This window comes from Muscardinus avellanarius, assembly GCF_963383645.1.
Source record: "Muscardinus avellanarius genome assembly, chromosome: 13".
NCBI classification, from domain to species: Eukaryota; Metazoa; Chordata; class Mammalia; order Rodentia; family Gliridae; genus Muscardinus; species Muscardinus avellanarius.
In genome coordinates, this window is record NC_137799.1 from 54186001 (window position 1) to 54199614 (window position 13614).

General features: G+C 37.7%; 1 protein-coding gene across 3 annotated transcripts in view; it reads left to right on the forward strand.

Annotated features, from left to right (window-relative positions):
* Positions 1-246: 246 nt before the first annotated feature.
* The window catches only part of SLC24A2 (solute carrier family 24 member 2), a gene marked incomplete at both ends in the record, with an annotated part of 267757 nt that continues 254389 nt past the window's right edge, over positions 247-13614 (forward strand). For all 3 annotated transcript variants that reach the window (XM_080708529.1, XM_080708530.1, XM_080708531.1), the window contains one exon: positions 247-1176. In XM_080708529.1, coding sequence (XP_080564655.1) covers positions 247-1176 — 930 coding nt within the window. The remainder of the gene's footprint in view (positions 1177-13614) is intronic.

The window sequence follows — 13614 nt, forward strand, 5'->3', positions numbered from 1 at the left end:
TTACAAGTGGGTGCCACTATGCACAACCCGCAAAGTTCTTTTTATTAAAAAAAAAACAGACTTTTAATGCTTTCCTTACTTTTGCTTCTTTTTTCATTTAAGCATAAATTTCCTGTGAAACCTACAAACTGCCCATCGTAGAAGCACCCCACAAGTACCCTTCACATTAAAGTAAGGGAAAGAATGACTGAGCCATCTGGTTGAATCTGAAGTTTGAAGACCACCACATCCACCAGGAGAGCCAGAATGGAGCTGCCCCAGAGCACCGCCACCACTCTCCTTGAGAAATGGTGTTCCCATGAATCACCGCTTGGCCACAGGAGACATCATAATGTCAGGAAAAAACTGAAGCTAGTTCGCATTGTGGGCCTATTCATGGGCCTGGTAGCCATTAGCACTGTCCCGTTTTCAATCAGTGCCTTTTCTGAGACAGACGCACAGAGCACAGGAGAGGCCAGTGTTGTGAAGGGCCCTAGAGGAGCACAGGGTTACCATCAGAGAACTCTCTTAGATTTAAATGACAAGATTCCGGATTACACTCCACAGCCACCTGCTTCTCAGGAAGGCAGTTCTGAGAATAGTACAGACCTTGCCCAAGGCGACTACCCTAGAGACATCTTTTCCCTTGAGGATCGAAGGAAAGGCGCCATCATTCTCCACGTGCTGGGAATGATCTACATGTTCATAGCCTTGGCCATTGTCTGCGATGAGTTCTTTGTCCCTTCCTTGACTGTCATCACCGAAAAACTGGGCATCTCTGATGATGTGGCTGGAGCCACCTTTATGGCTGCCGGAGGGTCTGCCCCAGAACTTTTCACGTCTCTTATAGGCGTCTTCATTGCTCACAGCAATGTTGGCATCGGCACGATCGTAGGTTCCGCCGTGTTCAACATCCTCTTTGTCATCGGCATGTGCGCTCTGTTTTCTAGAGAGATCCTAAACCTGACATGGTGGCCGCTCTTTCGCGATGTCTCCTTCTACATTGTTGATTTGATCATGCTGATTATCTTTTTCCTGGATAACGTGATCATGTGGTGGGAAAGCTTGCTTCTCTTGACAGCTTATTTTGCCTACGTAATTTTCATGAAGTTCAACGTCCAGGTGGAGAGATGGGTGAAGCAAATGATAAACCGCAACAAAGTGGTCAAGGTGGCAGCTCCAGAGGCCCAACCAAAGGTGAGTACTGGTGGCTTTTCACTCATTGCTTTTCTTAACCCTAGTTCTGAATTATGTTTTTGAGAGCTGCAACATTTTCAAAGGTTGGGGCTGGAGTACACAGTACAGAGATGCAACATTTTTAAAAGATGCTGTTTGGGGCTGGAGTACACAGCAAGTTGCATTCTGCAGTTTTGTGATAGCCAGACTAACTTGGCTGGAGGAAAAATAATTCGGGGGTTATCTCAACATCTGTGAGGTTCCCAAGCTACTTGCTTCAGCATAAAACCATCTATGCATATAGGTTACATAAACATTCCAGAGCCGACTCAGCCCTTTGTCTTTTCTTTTCAGGAAGCTAGGCTTTATGATTTTGTGATCAGTTTAAAGTTTCATGGACAAGTGTGTTTGCTCCTAAAAACTTGCAGGGTTTTTGCTTTTTAAATGGGCATGAAACAGTTATCAACAATCATCTCTTTAAAGATGTTTAAAGAGGAAAAGTTTGCTTCATCAGAACTGTACCTCCAAGTCAGCAGCCTGGAGTCCAGTAGGTGTGCTCCTTAGCACAGCCCTTTGCTAATTTTCTTTCCTATAGTATTTTATTTGCTTCCATTTGGGAGGCTGGGGATTGAACTCAGGGCCTCTTACATGTGAGGAAAGCATTCTACCATTGAGCCACATCCCCAAACCCTATTTTCTTTGATCCACAGATCCTATTTCAGATCACTTGACTAGCAGCTGCTTACTTTCTACTATAGTCACTGGCCAGTTCTGCCACCTGCATCTGTCTCGGGGTGGTCTTTTTTGTACACTGCAAAAAACAAGACCCAGTGTATTTTTAACAGAAAAATTTAAGGGAGTTTTAATGACAGTGGTAACCATCCTGCCACTTAGTTGGGGAGCAGATTGATTGATAAAGAGCTTAAAGAAACTGATTTTCAAGTAGGTACAATTTTTAAAAATTAGAATAAACAGCCTCAGTAAAATTTTATGTGGTGCTATCATGCAGTTCTGACTTTTATCCTAATAGTAGACTATCATCTTTGAATGTGGATTTCAAACATAAAACTCACAGATCTTCATGCTAGCATGTAGGACAGTATATATATATATATATATATATATATATATATATATATATATATATCAGATCTTTGAGTATGAAGTAAGAGACTTTGTGCAGAAAGAAAAAAAATATTTTTATTTATCCATATTTATATAATAGTCAAGTTCAATGATTTTTTGTAGCAGACATGAAATGGAAGCCAAGGGCAGGGGAAAGAAAATATTAGCAATATATATTTAGAAAAATATAGAGAGAAATAATATAGAAGTAACATTTCTATGTATTCTATGCAAAGGGGATGTGTTTTTTTTTTCCTTACATCTCTCTTAGTGTGTGGTTGTTTGTTAGAAATTATAGTTTAAAGTATTTTAGTCAAATGCCTGGCAAGCATGCATTCAGAAGTGACAACTAAGTACATGTCCTTCAGGGAATAAAGCAGCCATCCCTGGAGCTGTTCTCTCTGCTCTAACTGGGTAACCAAAAAGATGTTCCCTCAACCTTCTCAAGCCTGTTCGGCCGGTTTGCATTAGTCGTGTCTGTGTTTATTCCAATCAGAGTCCTGAATGATCGTCAAGGACAGGCGTAATTGTTAGAGGCAAGGAAATATGATCTGGTATCTTAAAAATATCTTTTACACATTGACGAATAGTCTGAGAACTCAGTACTTTTGTTTTGTCATACTACATTAGGACGTCACTAACTTAGGCACACACTTGGCCGGAGGTGATGTTGGAAACATTTATGAGAAAGGAATTTGCAGAGCCATCCCGTGGCACATGTAAGATTGCAGGAGGATTTGGTATTCTGATCTGAGTGGGAGTGTGGGGGTGGGGAGCTGCTGTCGTGCATTTGGGAAATCACTTTTTAAATACAGGTTACAGACTGTATTTAATCAATTGTAGACCATTCCTTAAGCCAGTGCTGGCAGGATCTGTACCTAGTCGGCTAGGTGATCTAAGTCAGCAAGTCAGGCTGACATTTCTTAACAGTTGTTGATCATATCTATAATTTTGTGCTATGCTTAATGTTGTGTGTGTTTTTTTAATTTGGAAATTCTGGATATACCTAATTCCGGAAGAGACCATGCTATATTCATAACTATTTCTTCTGTTTCTGATTTCCTCCCACATAAGTTCATTGTGTTATTTCCCTTTTTGTACCAAGTAGTTGTGAAACATCACATGGTGAAGAGATGTGGGACTTTGACCCAGGAAGGAAAGGGCTATAACTCTGGCCACAGGATAATCCCAGCAGCCCTGGAAAAGTTATTTAAACTCTCTGGGCCTCAGGTTCCTGATTTGGAAGATGAGGATAAGAATACCTATTTCATATGTTTGGGGAGACATGCATGTTAAGCATTAGGCATCGTAAGCATATGGGCTGTTCAGTACATGTTGGTTCCTTTCCTTTTAGATTCTGTTCTTAAGTGAAAAGTGAATCTGAATCAGTTATTTCAGATTTGATAATTATGAAGCATTCCTTGAAAGTTGAATTTACTTCAGGGCGTCACTGAGTTGCACAGGTTGTAGCTCCTTAGAGGCACGCAGTGTTTGTGGATATGACAACATTCACAAGCCCTAGTTCACATGCACGTAATATATGCAGTTTAAATATTATCATAAGCTCCAAAAGAAACCTCCAATGCCATTCATGTCCTGAAATTTTATTGTGTAGAACTTTCTTGAAATAAGGAGGTCATGGGCTATGATTTAATAGTATCTATACTAAGCAGAAACTTTTGTTTTCAGGGTATTTTTTATTTATAAAAGAAATATATAAATTAATTTATAAAATACCTTTATTTATAAAGTGTTTTTCACTTTACAGCTGGTTAGAAATATGTTTAAAGACTGCAGAACATGAAGCAGTTGAGTTTCAGGACATGCCGTGCACTTTGCTGCTAGGATTCCCTGATCAGTTAGGGTGCTAGGCCGTCCTTGCCCTAGAAAGCAGCTGTCCATGGTATTTAACTTCCTAGACTTGGCACTGTAATCTGACAGCAAGTTGGCCCTGTTCTAATAAAGGGAATGATCTAAATAAAGATGCTTAGAGCTGGGTAGTTGGTGAGCCAGGCTCCTTGTAATTTAGGTAGACCTTGATTTACTCAGTTTGTGTTTTCCTGAGAAGTTGTAAAGAGTTTTCAAAGTTTACATTGTTATTAATGTTCTTGAGAAATTCAGAGTTAAAGTAATATAAATATTTCATACAATAAAGTATTTATTGCAAAGTGCTAAATCATGAAAACTTTATAATTGCACAGTTGTAACTCAAAGTTTGCTCAAGATTCAAAATCTGTTATGAAATTCAGCTACTATCCAAGCCTGGTAAATAAACTAATGAAAGTTATGTAAGAACTTCAAACTTCAAGGAAGACAAGATTGTCCTTATATAAATAAAAGGATGTTTCTTTCTTTCTTTCTTTCTTTCTTTCTTTCTTTCTTTCTTTCTTTCTTTCTTTCTGCAGTACTGAGATGGAACCCAGTGCTATTCTACCTTTGAGCTACATCCCCAGCCCCATATTTTTTATTCTTTATTTTGAAACAGGGTCTCACTAAGTAGCTGAGGCTGTCCTCAAAGCCGTATCCTCTCATCTCAGCCTCCCAAGTACTGGAATTACAAGCATGCACCACAACACTCAGCTGGGGCATATTTCTTGATAGATATGAGAACTAATTATCTGTCCTTCTTAAAATAAAGCAAATTTAAGCATCTTTACTTAACTAGGTGGTTGTAAATATAGTGTTTGTTTATATAGAGATACAGTATGACAATATTTTTCTTATTTTGCTTTCTTATATTAACCCATCACTTACTACATGTGATTAAGATGGTAAACGCGGTATTATAAGAGACCCAAAAATCGTAGGAGGTTTTAATATATCCAGTTCAAATTGCTCTTGGCCATTCTCCTTACTATTCTGGTTTCCCCTGGCAAGAGAAGAGCCCAGGAGCTAAATCTATTTTTCCCTATAATAGTTTGGAATTATGTACTCTTGTTTCTATATTTTTTTAGCATTTACCTTAGAAAGTTTACCATGCATGTTTGTAACTTAACATAGTACAAAATTAATTATATATTTATATTTCAGTTAAACAACTTGAGGATCTTGGACCATTTTAATTCAACCACCTCTGTTCTATTGTGTAAAATTCAAAGTCCAGGATCTATGCTTTATAACAGCCTCATTGTGGCATAGCCTTTATTTTTAAATCTACAAATTTGACATTATCAATATTTCATCATTCATAGGTTTATCCATGTTTTTATCATTTAACCTACATCATTCCTTTTTTATCTAGTACACACTTTTTTCTGTAGTTTTTCTTCTACTCCTGATGTACATTGTATGTAAGTTCTTAAAAAAAAGAATGTGTTAATAGTAAATGCCCCTAATTTTTATTGTCTTACAAATGTATTTCACGTTTGGTCTTGAAAAATAGTTTTTTGTGAGTGTATGTATGGTATGGGGATTGAATCCAGGAACATTCTGGCTCCAAGTACACACCCAGCCCCGTTTTATTCCTTATTTTGAAACAGGATCTCACTAAGTTACAGAGCACCTCACAAGTGGCTGAGGCTGGCTGCAAACCTGTGATCCTCCTGTTTCAGGATTACAAATACTAGGATTACAAGCATGTGCCACCACACCTGGCTGAAATTTTTTAGGGTAAAAAAAAAATGCTGCTTTAACCCCACTTTAAGAAAATATTTCATTGTCTCTGAATTATATTTTTACCATTGAAAAGACTATCCGTGTTAGTGTTGCTTCTTGGTAACAATTATCTTTTTTCTTGGACTACTTTTAATGTCTCCCCATTCATCATTTTTCTTAGCATTTATCGTGTGCGTTTGTCCACTTCCACTGTGACTATTCCATCTCTTTCTCTTGGTGATCCTTTCTCTGGTCATTTGCTTATGTCTGTCTTCTAGTTTCTAATTTTCTCTTCAGTTTTGTCTCATCTGCTCTAAAGTTCATCTGTTCAGTTTCTCATTTTGACTTATCATATTTTTAATTTCTTTCAATTCCACATGGATGTTTTTCAGAGCTGCCAGATTGATTTTCGTTGCTTTTTATTCCTTCATTGTACTCTTTATGCCCTTTTTTATTCCTCTAAACATGTTAAATATATTTATTTTCTATTTCATAACAGATAATATTAGTGCAATATCCTCATGGATCTAGCTTTGTTGCTTTATTAAGTCTTGACGATGTGGGGTGATTTATTTTAAAACTTACTGACTTATTTTAAGATACAGGTTCCTTGGAACTTTACCTGTGGGAATTAATTGACTTGGATTTGAAGTAAATTTCCTCAGAAAGGGTTCTTCTTCGCTTAAGAACCTGGGAACTCTAACAACCTAGAAATATTCTAACCTAAGTATTTGACTTTTTTTCTGCCTAGGTAGTATAAATTCAGATTCAAAACCCATATAAATTAACCTGCATTTAGAAATTCTTTAAGATGACCTCTCTCTCTCTCTTTTCCCACTCGAAACCAAGACCAAAATAAGTACATCCTGCCATTTCCATTTGCTGGGGAGAGTTTTTCTTTCTTATCCACCCATTCAGAGTGCCAGCCCCTTGGGATTCCTCGTTTATGAAGAAAGGAGGCCTCCCCCATCAGGTCTCATGTTTGTAGCTTCTAAAAACCCACTTTCTAGGCCACTGGGGAAATAGCAAGTATCTCAGTGCCAAAGCAATGCAGATGCCTCTGGAGTTATGTTTACTTGGTGTTCTGGGACCCAAGAAATCTCTAATTCCTCACTAACATAATTGGATATTGAAGACGTGTATAAAAAGAAGAATACCTGACATTTCAGGGAGTAATATATTGAAAGGGAGTTCTCTGAATGTTTAACCCATCCTGTTGCCAGAAATGTGTATTTCAGACTATGGGTTTGTCAAAAGAAGATGCATATACCAAGTGACACTGACATGAAATTTTAATGGTATGCTCTCAGAATGTTTAATACAGCCCAACTGTATAGTAAACTCCTCATCAACAAAAATGCTACCAACAGCAAACTTCAGTCAGATCAATTCTAATAGGAAATTATATGGGGACACTTACCTTTTAAATAATATTTTAGACTTGCCTTTTAAATAACAAGATACTGAAATAACATATTCGTTTTACAAGATTATAAAGACACATCAAAACATAAAAAAGAAAACTTAAATAGCTTATAATCTCTCCATTGCACCATCCAAAGATAACTATGTACCACCCAAAGATAACTTTTGCATATATTCTCCCAGACTTCTCTTGGACATATTTATATATATACATATATACCTATATTTTAGAATATATTTAAATGATATTGGATATGCACAATTTTAAAATTATATAGAGCATATATAATTTTAACATAGTTTTAAAAAATTCTCAGTCTATTATAAACATGTCTTCATATCATCAAATGTTCTTCTGAAATGTTATTTGCTGTTTAGTATAATCAAAATTTAGAAAGCCACTTTTATAATTTATTATATTTCACTGAGGCTGTAAAAATGCTATAACAATAGCCTTACACACAAATTTCTGATTTTGTAGAAGCAGAAATTCTAGATCAAAGTTTATGAGCTTTTTAAAATTTCTGCCACGTTGTTACATACTTGGTAGTACTGAATATTATAATTTTAATGTTTTTCCATTTCAAAGGTGAAATATAGCATTTTAATTAGTTTTAGCTTGCATTTCTCTGATTAATTGGGAGGCTGAGCATTGAAACATATGTTTATGACAAATTAACTTTTTCTTTTATAGAGTGCCAGTTCCCTATGTGTCTTTTGTGTCAATTTTAAAGTTCGCTGTGGTGACTCACACAAAGATCTCTTACAAAATAGATGCTAAGAATCCCTAACTTTAGCTCTCATCTTTCCCCACATTTCTAGACCTAAATAAAGCCAGAAAGTTTGTATGGTTTTTTTTTGTTTGTGTTTTAATGGGTGAATTATTCTGAAGTGGAGACTGTGACAGAGGAGTTGGGAGCTGAGGTTCCAGGGACTGGGATGGGCTCCCTTGTATATGACCTCAGAAGATTCTCTATCCTCTAGAATCCCTATTTCCTCATCTGGAAAAGGGAGCTTTGACCTAGATGACCTGATATATTGAGGAGATCTAATATATTAGAGGTGACCTCCTATATTGAGATTTTAGCTTGTCATTCCTATACTCAGAAGCTCTAATGCTTATCTTTGGAGTACTCTAGCCAGACCAAAACTGCCATTTGATATGTTTACTCTAACAGAACATCAGAGACTGACCACATCCACATCACCAAACTCTTTCCCTTAACTGTTTTACATGCAATATTTTTACAAAAATTATTTAATTGATTTGATAAAGCAATAATTTTAGCTTAAGCATGCTGTGGGAGACAGTTCTTCTAGACAGATAGGAAAATAACGTGCATAAAAGGAGTCTTTTTTTTTGTAGTACTGGGGGTGGAACCCAGAGGCTTTCTACCTCTGAGCTATACTCCCAGACCCATTTTATATTTTATTTGGAAACAGGGTCTCTTAAGCCAGCGCAGCTGGCTTCGAACCTGTGTGATCCTCCTGTCTCCGCCTCCCAAGCACGGGGATTACAAGCGTGTGCCACCATGCCTGGCTAGGAGTCATTTAAAGTTCACTGCTGGACTCCAGACCTCCTCAGCATTTGTGACTTCTGGCAGTTTAAACCCTCTTGGTGCTGTGTGGGTGTCCCTAACCTGCTGGTGACTGCTGGTCTCCCTAGAGTCAAGAGGAGAGAGAGAGAGAGAGGAGAGAGGAGAGAGGAGAGAGGAGAGAGGAGAGAAGAGAGAGAAGAGAGAGAAGAGAGAGAGATATATATCTGAAAACTAGACAGAGCTCCATACCAGATACTTGCTGTATTGACATTCTGAAATAGACACTATCACCTTTATCTACAGATAGGACTTTGAGGATCAGAAAACATAAATGATTGTCCAAAGTATAGACTTAGTGGTTTTCCTCTTGGATATGTCTAACTCCAAAATGCATGCTAGTTCTCTTCCACCTTAATCCTTCTCACTGGGCAATTAGAAATAAAGACAAAGCAGGCCTCCAAATTCTGTTTCATATTAGGCTTTATTAAGTCAGTGACTTTCAAATATTGTTTTTTCAGTTGAATCCTACAAGATCTTTATTTTTTAAATGTTTTTATTGGTACATTGTAATCACACATCCTAATAGTGTATAAAATGGTAGAGACATACACGTACACATCACTTATTTAGCCCTTTCCCAATTCCCACCCCATTCCCTCCCCCTTCCTTCTCATGTTTGGATTACTGATTGACTTTGATATGTTTATGGATGTGCATTATGTACATTAGGTAATTCCTTCTTCCCTCCTCCTATTATCCTCAGTTAGGTTGCCTTATTTGCTCTAATACATTGTTGGTTGAATTGCAAATTAGTGCAACCACTTTGGAAAACAGTATGGAGGATCCTCAGAAGAATGGGAACAAGCCTACCATATGACTTTCAAATATTTTTTACCATCACCCACACTAAGAAATATATTTTACATCTCAACTCAATATACACATGTGCACATACAGATAATGTACATATTTAACATACATTTAAAAATAAAAATATATTTTATATTGCAAACCAATGTATACATGTGCACATACAGATGGATAACGTACATAATTTAATGTATACTTAAAGTAAAATCTAAGTGTGAGGAATTTTTGGTTTTTTGTATTTTCCATTAATTAAAAATAATAGTTTCAACCTTCTAAAATAATTTTATGACCTCCCAATGGCTTGTGACCTGAGTTTTTAAAAGTATCATGTTAGGAAATTTCCTTTTCTGTGTGCTTCCTCCCAGCAAGGATACCCTGCCAAACCGTGCTAGTTGTTTACTGCTCCAGGTATCCATCCATCTGATCAAAGAAGAATAGGGACAGAAATCTAGATATCATCCTGCCAGATGAACTGTGGCCTCTGGTGTTGTCGCAGAGGAAGGCGTGCCTTTTCTTAATTCAACTAAGATGCCTTTTGGGCTTGTGGTACCCTTGTTTCTTACCTTCAGCATTTCCTTCTTATAACCTTATTGAGAATTTCAGAGCCATGAATCCAAAGGGACCATTAAGTACACACAAATCTATGCTAATGTTCATGATTGGAACTCTTTTAGCTATTTACAGGTAGATCCACATGTCATTGTGGCTTCCTCCCCAAGAACAAGCATCATCCGTGTCCACTTGGGTAATTCACTCTGCCCTACAGAATGGAGTCCAAGAGGCCAATGCCCCCAAACTGAGTGTTGCTCTGAAATAAACTAATTTCAGGCTGAGGAAAGTGTAGGTTGCAGCAGGATCTTGCTGAGCCTCAGCTCATTCTTGGTTCCCAATGAGCTTGTCATCAGGTGGAAAAGGGATGGGGGTGAATCATGGAGGTTATGAAATAAAATAGAAGTAAAGTCTTGACAGGAAGGCTGAAGCTGCATTTCAATTAGGTTGGTTTCTTTTTTATGATGCATTGTATTTGTAAACCAAATGATTCTTTTTTTTTTTTTTTTTTGGTGGTACTGGGGTTCCTGGAAGCCCTTCTACCCCCAGGCTACACTCCCAGACCTTTTTATATTTTTATTTGGAAACAGGGTCTCCTAAGCCAGCGCACACGGCTGGCTTCAAACCTGCACAATCCTCCTGTCTCCACCTCCCAAGCGCGGGGATTACAAGCGTGCGCCACCACGCCCGGCCAGACATGGTTCTTGTTCTGGTAAAACTGGTAGTTTTGGAAAGGGTTTGGGCACCACGCCATAGTTAATGCAATGTTGGCTGCTTTAAAGGGTGCACTCAGAATCCTTTGGCAGGGACCAACTCTAGAGAAATGGGCTCCCTTTTATTTCACACACTAACTGAAAAGCCCTGTACCAGGCACTTTCACCCAAGCATCTCCACTCTCAAAATAAAAGATCTCATTCATCTCTAAGGTCCCCCAGCAGCTCTGATAACTGTGTATCTCTACTAACAGGAAAGAAACAAGTATACTCTCTTGGTATCCATGAAGGATTGATTCCAGGATTCCTGACTATGCTAAAATCTGAGGTTGTTCAAGTCCCCTAGTATTTGCACACAATCTATGGAATTCTCCTGTATATTTAAAATTATCTCTAGGTTATCTATACCTAATTATGCCTCATATAATGTAGGCTGTATTATTTAGAAAATTATAAGAAAAACTGTACATGTTCAACACAGAAAATATTTTCTGAATGTTTGCTATTCATAGTTAAATCCATGGATGCAGAGGGCCAACTGTATATCTCTTTGTAATGATGGATCAACCAGTAGAAGGGTGTTTAGGTAACAAAGCCCTGAACTCTTTTGGAGTGCTTTTTCTATTAGAAAATCCAATTAAAGAAAATAAGAATAATATAAGTATATAATATATTAAAGGATAATAGGCCCTCATACAACCTTCTTGGAAAGGGCTAGCTGAGTGTGTGGCACTCTATAAGTAGCTTTGTCTTTTACTGCTTGATGGGCATAGAGTTGGAGAAGCGCATTGTGGGTAGAAACATGGGTTCATCTTCAGCTGTTCTATCCTTCCACGTGCAATGTTCATCTCTTGTTCCCATGTGCAAGTGGGCTGAGTCAGGTTCGTGTTTTCCTTGCTACCTCATAGTATTCAAACATACATCTATCCACTTCTATTATTTTAGGCTTGAGGTTGGCATTGAGCATTGGTGTGTTCCAGGGGCCTGCTAACTTTGTTTTCTGAGAGAATGTGTGATAGTTAACACAAGGAAAACGTGACCCTTTTAGCACTGTGATTATTGGACTGTTATTTAACCCCTTCGGGCTTATGTTTGCTTACCTATAAATTAAGAAAATAATAGAATTTCCTTCACAGATAAAAAAAAATTTAAAAAAGAATTTTCTTCACGGGGAGGCTGCGGATTTTGAATGAGATCAGACAAGAAAAATATTTAGCAGAGTTCAGTTCCAAACCTCACCCCAGCACCATCTAACCACAGTGGCTCTATTCCTGTTTCTGTTTTTGTTTTGCTTTGTTTGTTCTGACTCTTTTCCTGGTCTGCTCGCCTGCTCTCCCTCAGATCTGTCCCTTACCCAGTGTGTTTTCTTCCTGCCATTCCAGGCCCTTGCCTTCCTAGGCTGTCTCTCTACACCTCCCTTCTGGATGTATGACTATACAGTTCCCCAACTAATCCCTAGCTAATAGTCAAATCCTTAATGTTTGAACCTAAACCTGCTCTCCCTTTGCTGCTGCAGAGGATTAAGAGAGAAGCAGTTTCTCTATCTATGCAACTAGATCTTTCTCAACCATGAAATCAATCTTGAGCTCTCTGATGGCTGCCCTAAAATTGTATTTACCTTTTATTATATATGTCATCAATATTTAATCATAGTTATTCACGTGTTATTCTTCCTGCATTGGTTTGCCAGCATCTGTGTTTTCTGTCTCAGATTGGACCACTTCCCGTGACTCAGTAACTAACTCGACTCATTTACAGAAGTCAGTGCCTGGCTCAGTGTCATGGGTAGAAGGGCAAACGCCACTTAAATGCTTCCAGTGGTGAAAAATGGTAGTGATGACTGCTTGTGATAAAAAGTCTGGACAGATCAGTCATAATGTGTTGTGGCTTATGTACTAAAGTCAGGTGATAAACAATAAACTTACTATTTAAAAAGCAAGACTAATAGAAATCCTTCCTCCCCTCAGGTTGCAAGTGCGGGTGTGAGGGAAGGCAAGGGCTTTCGATTCTAAAAGCCAAATTATTCTAGCTGTGACCTTAAATAGTTTTCCTTGGCTTCTAACATGACGTAGGACTTTTCTATTAAATTTTGATAACAGTTCTTTTGAAATATAATTCATTTACCATAGCATTCATCCTAAAGGTATAATGCAGTGCTTTTATTTAGTATATTCAGAATTATACAACCATCACCACTAACTTTAGAACATTTTAATCATCTCCAAAAGAAAAATTGTAGCCATTAGTGGTCCTTTCCTTCTCCACAACTCCCAGTGGCCATTAATCTACTTTGCCACCAAAGATTTGCCTATTCTGGGCATTTCATGTAAATGGAATCATATATGAATTTTGTGTCCTGCTTCTTTCATTCAGAATAATGTTTTCAAGGTTCATCCATGCTGTACACTTCTTATAGATAAATAATATCCCATTACATGGATATAACACATTTTTTTCTTATCTGTTCATCAGTTGGTGGTACTTGTGTCATTTCCCTCTTTTAGCCATTATAATCAGTGCTGCAAAGAACACTTGCTTACAAGTTGCAGGGTAGATACAAGTTTTCAATATTCTTTGTTATTTGTGTAGGGAGTAAAATCACTGGGCCATATGCTCACTCTACATTTAACTTTTTTTGTGATACT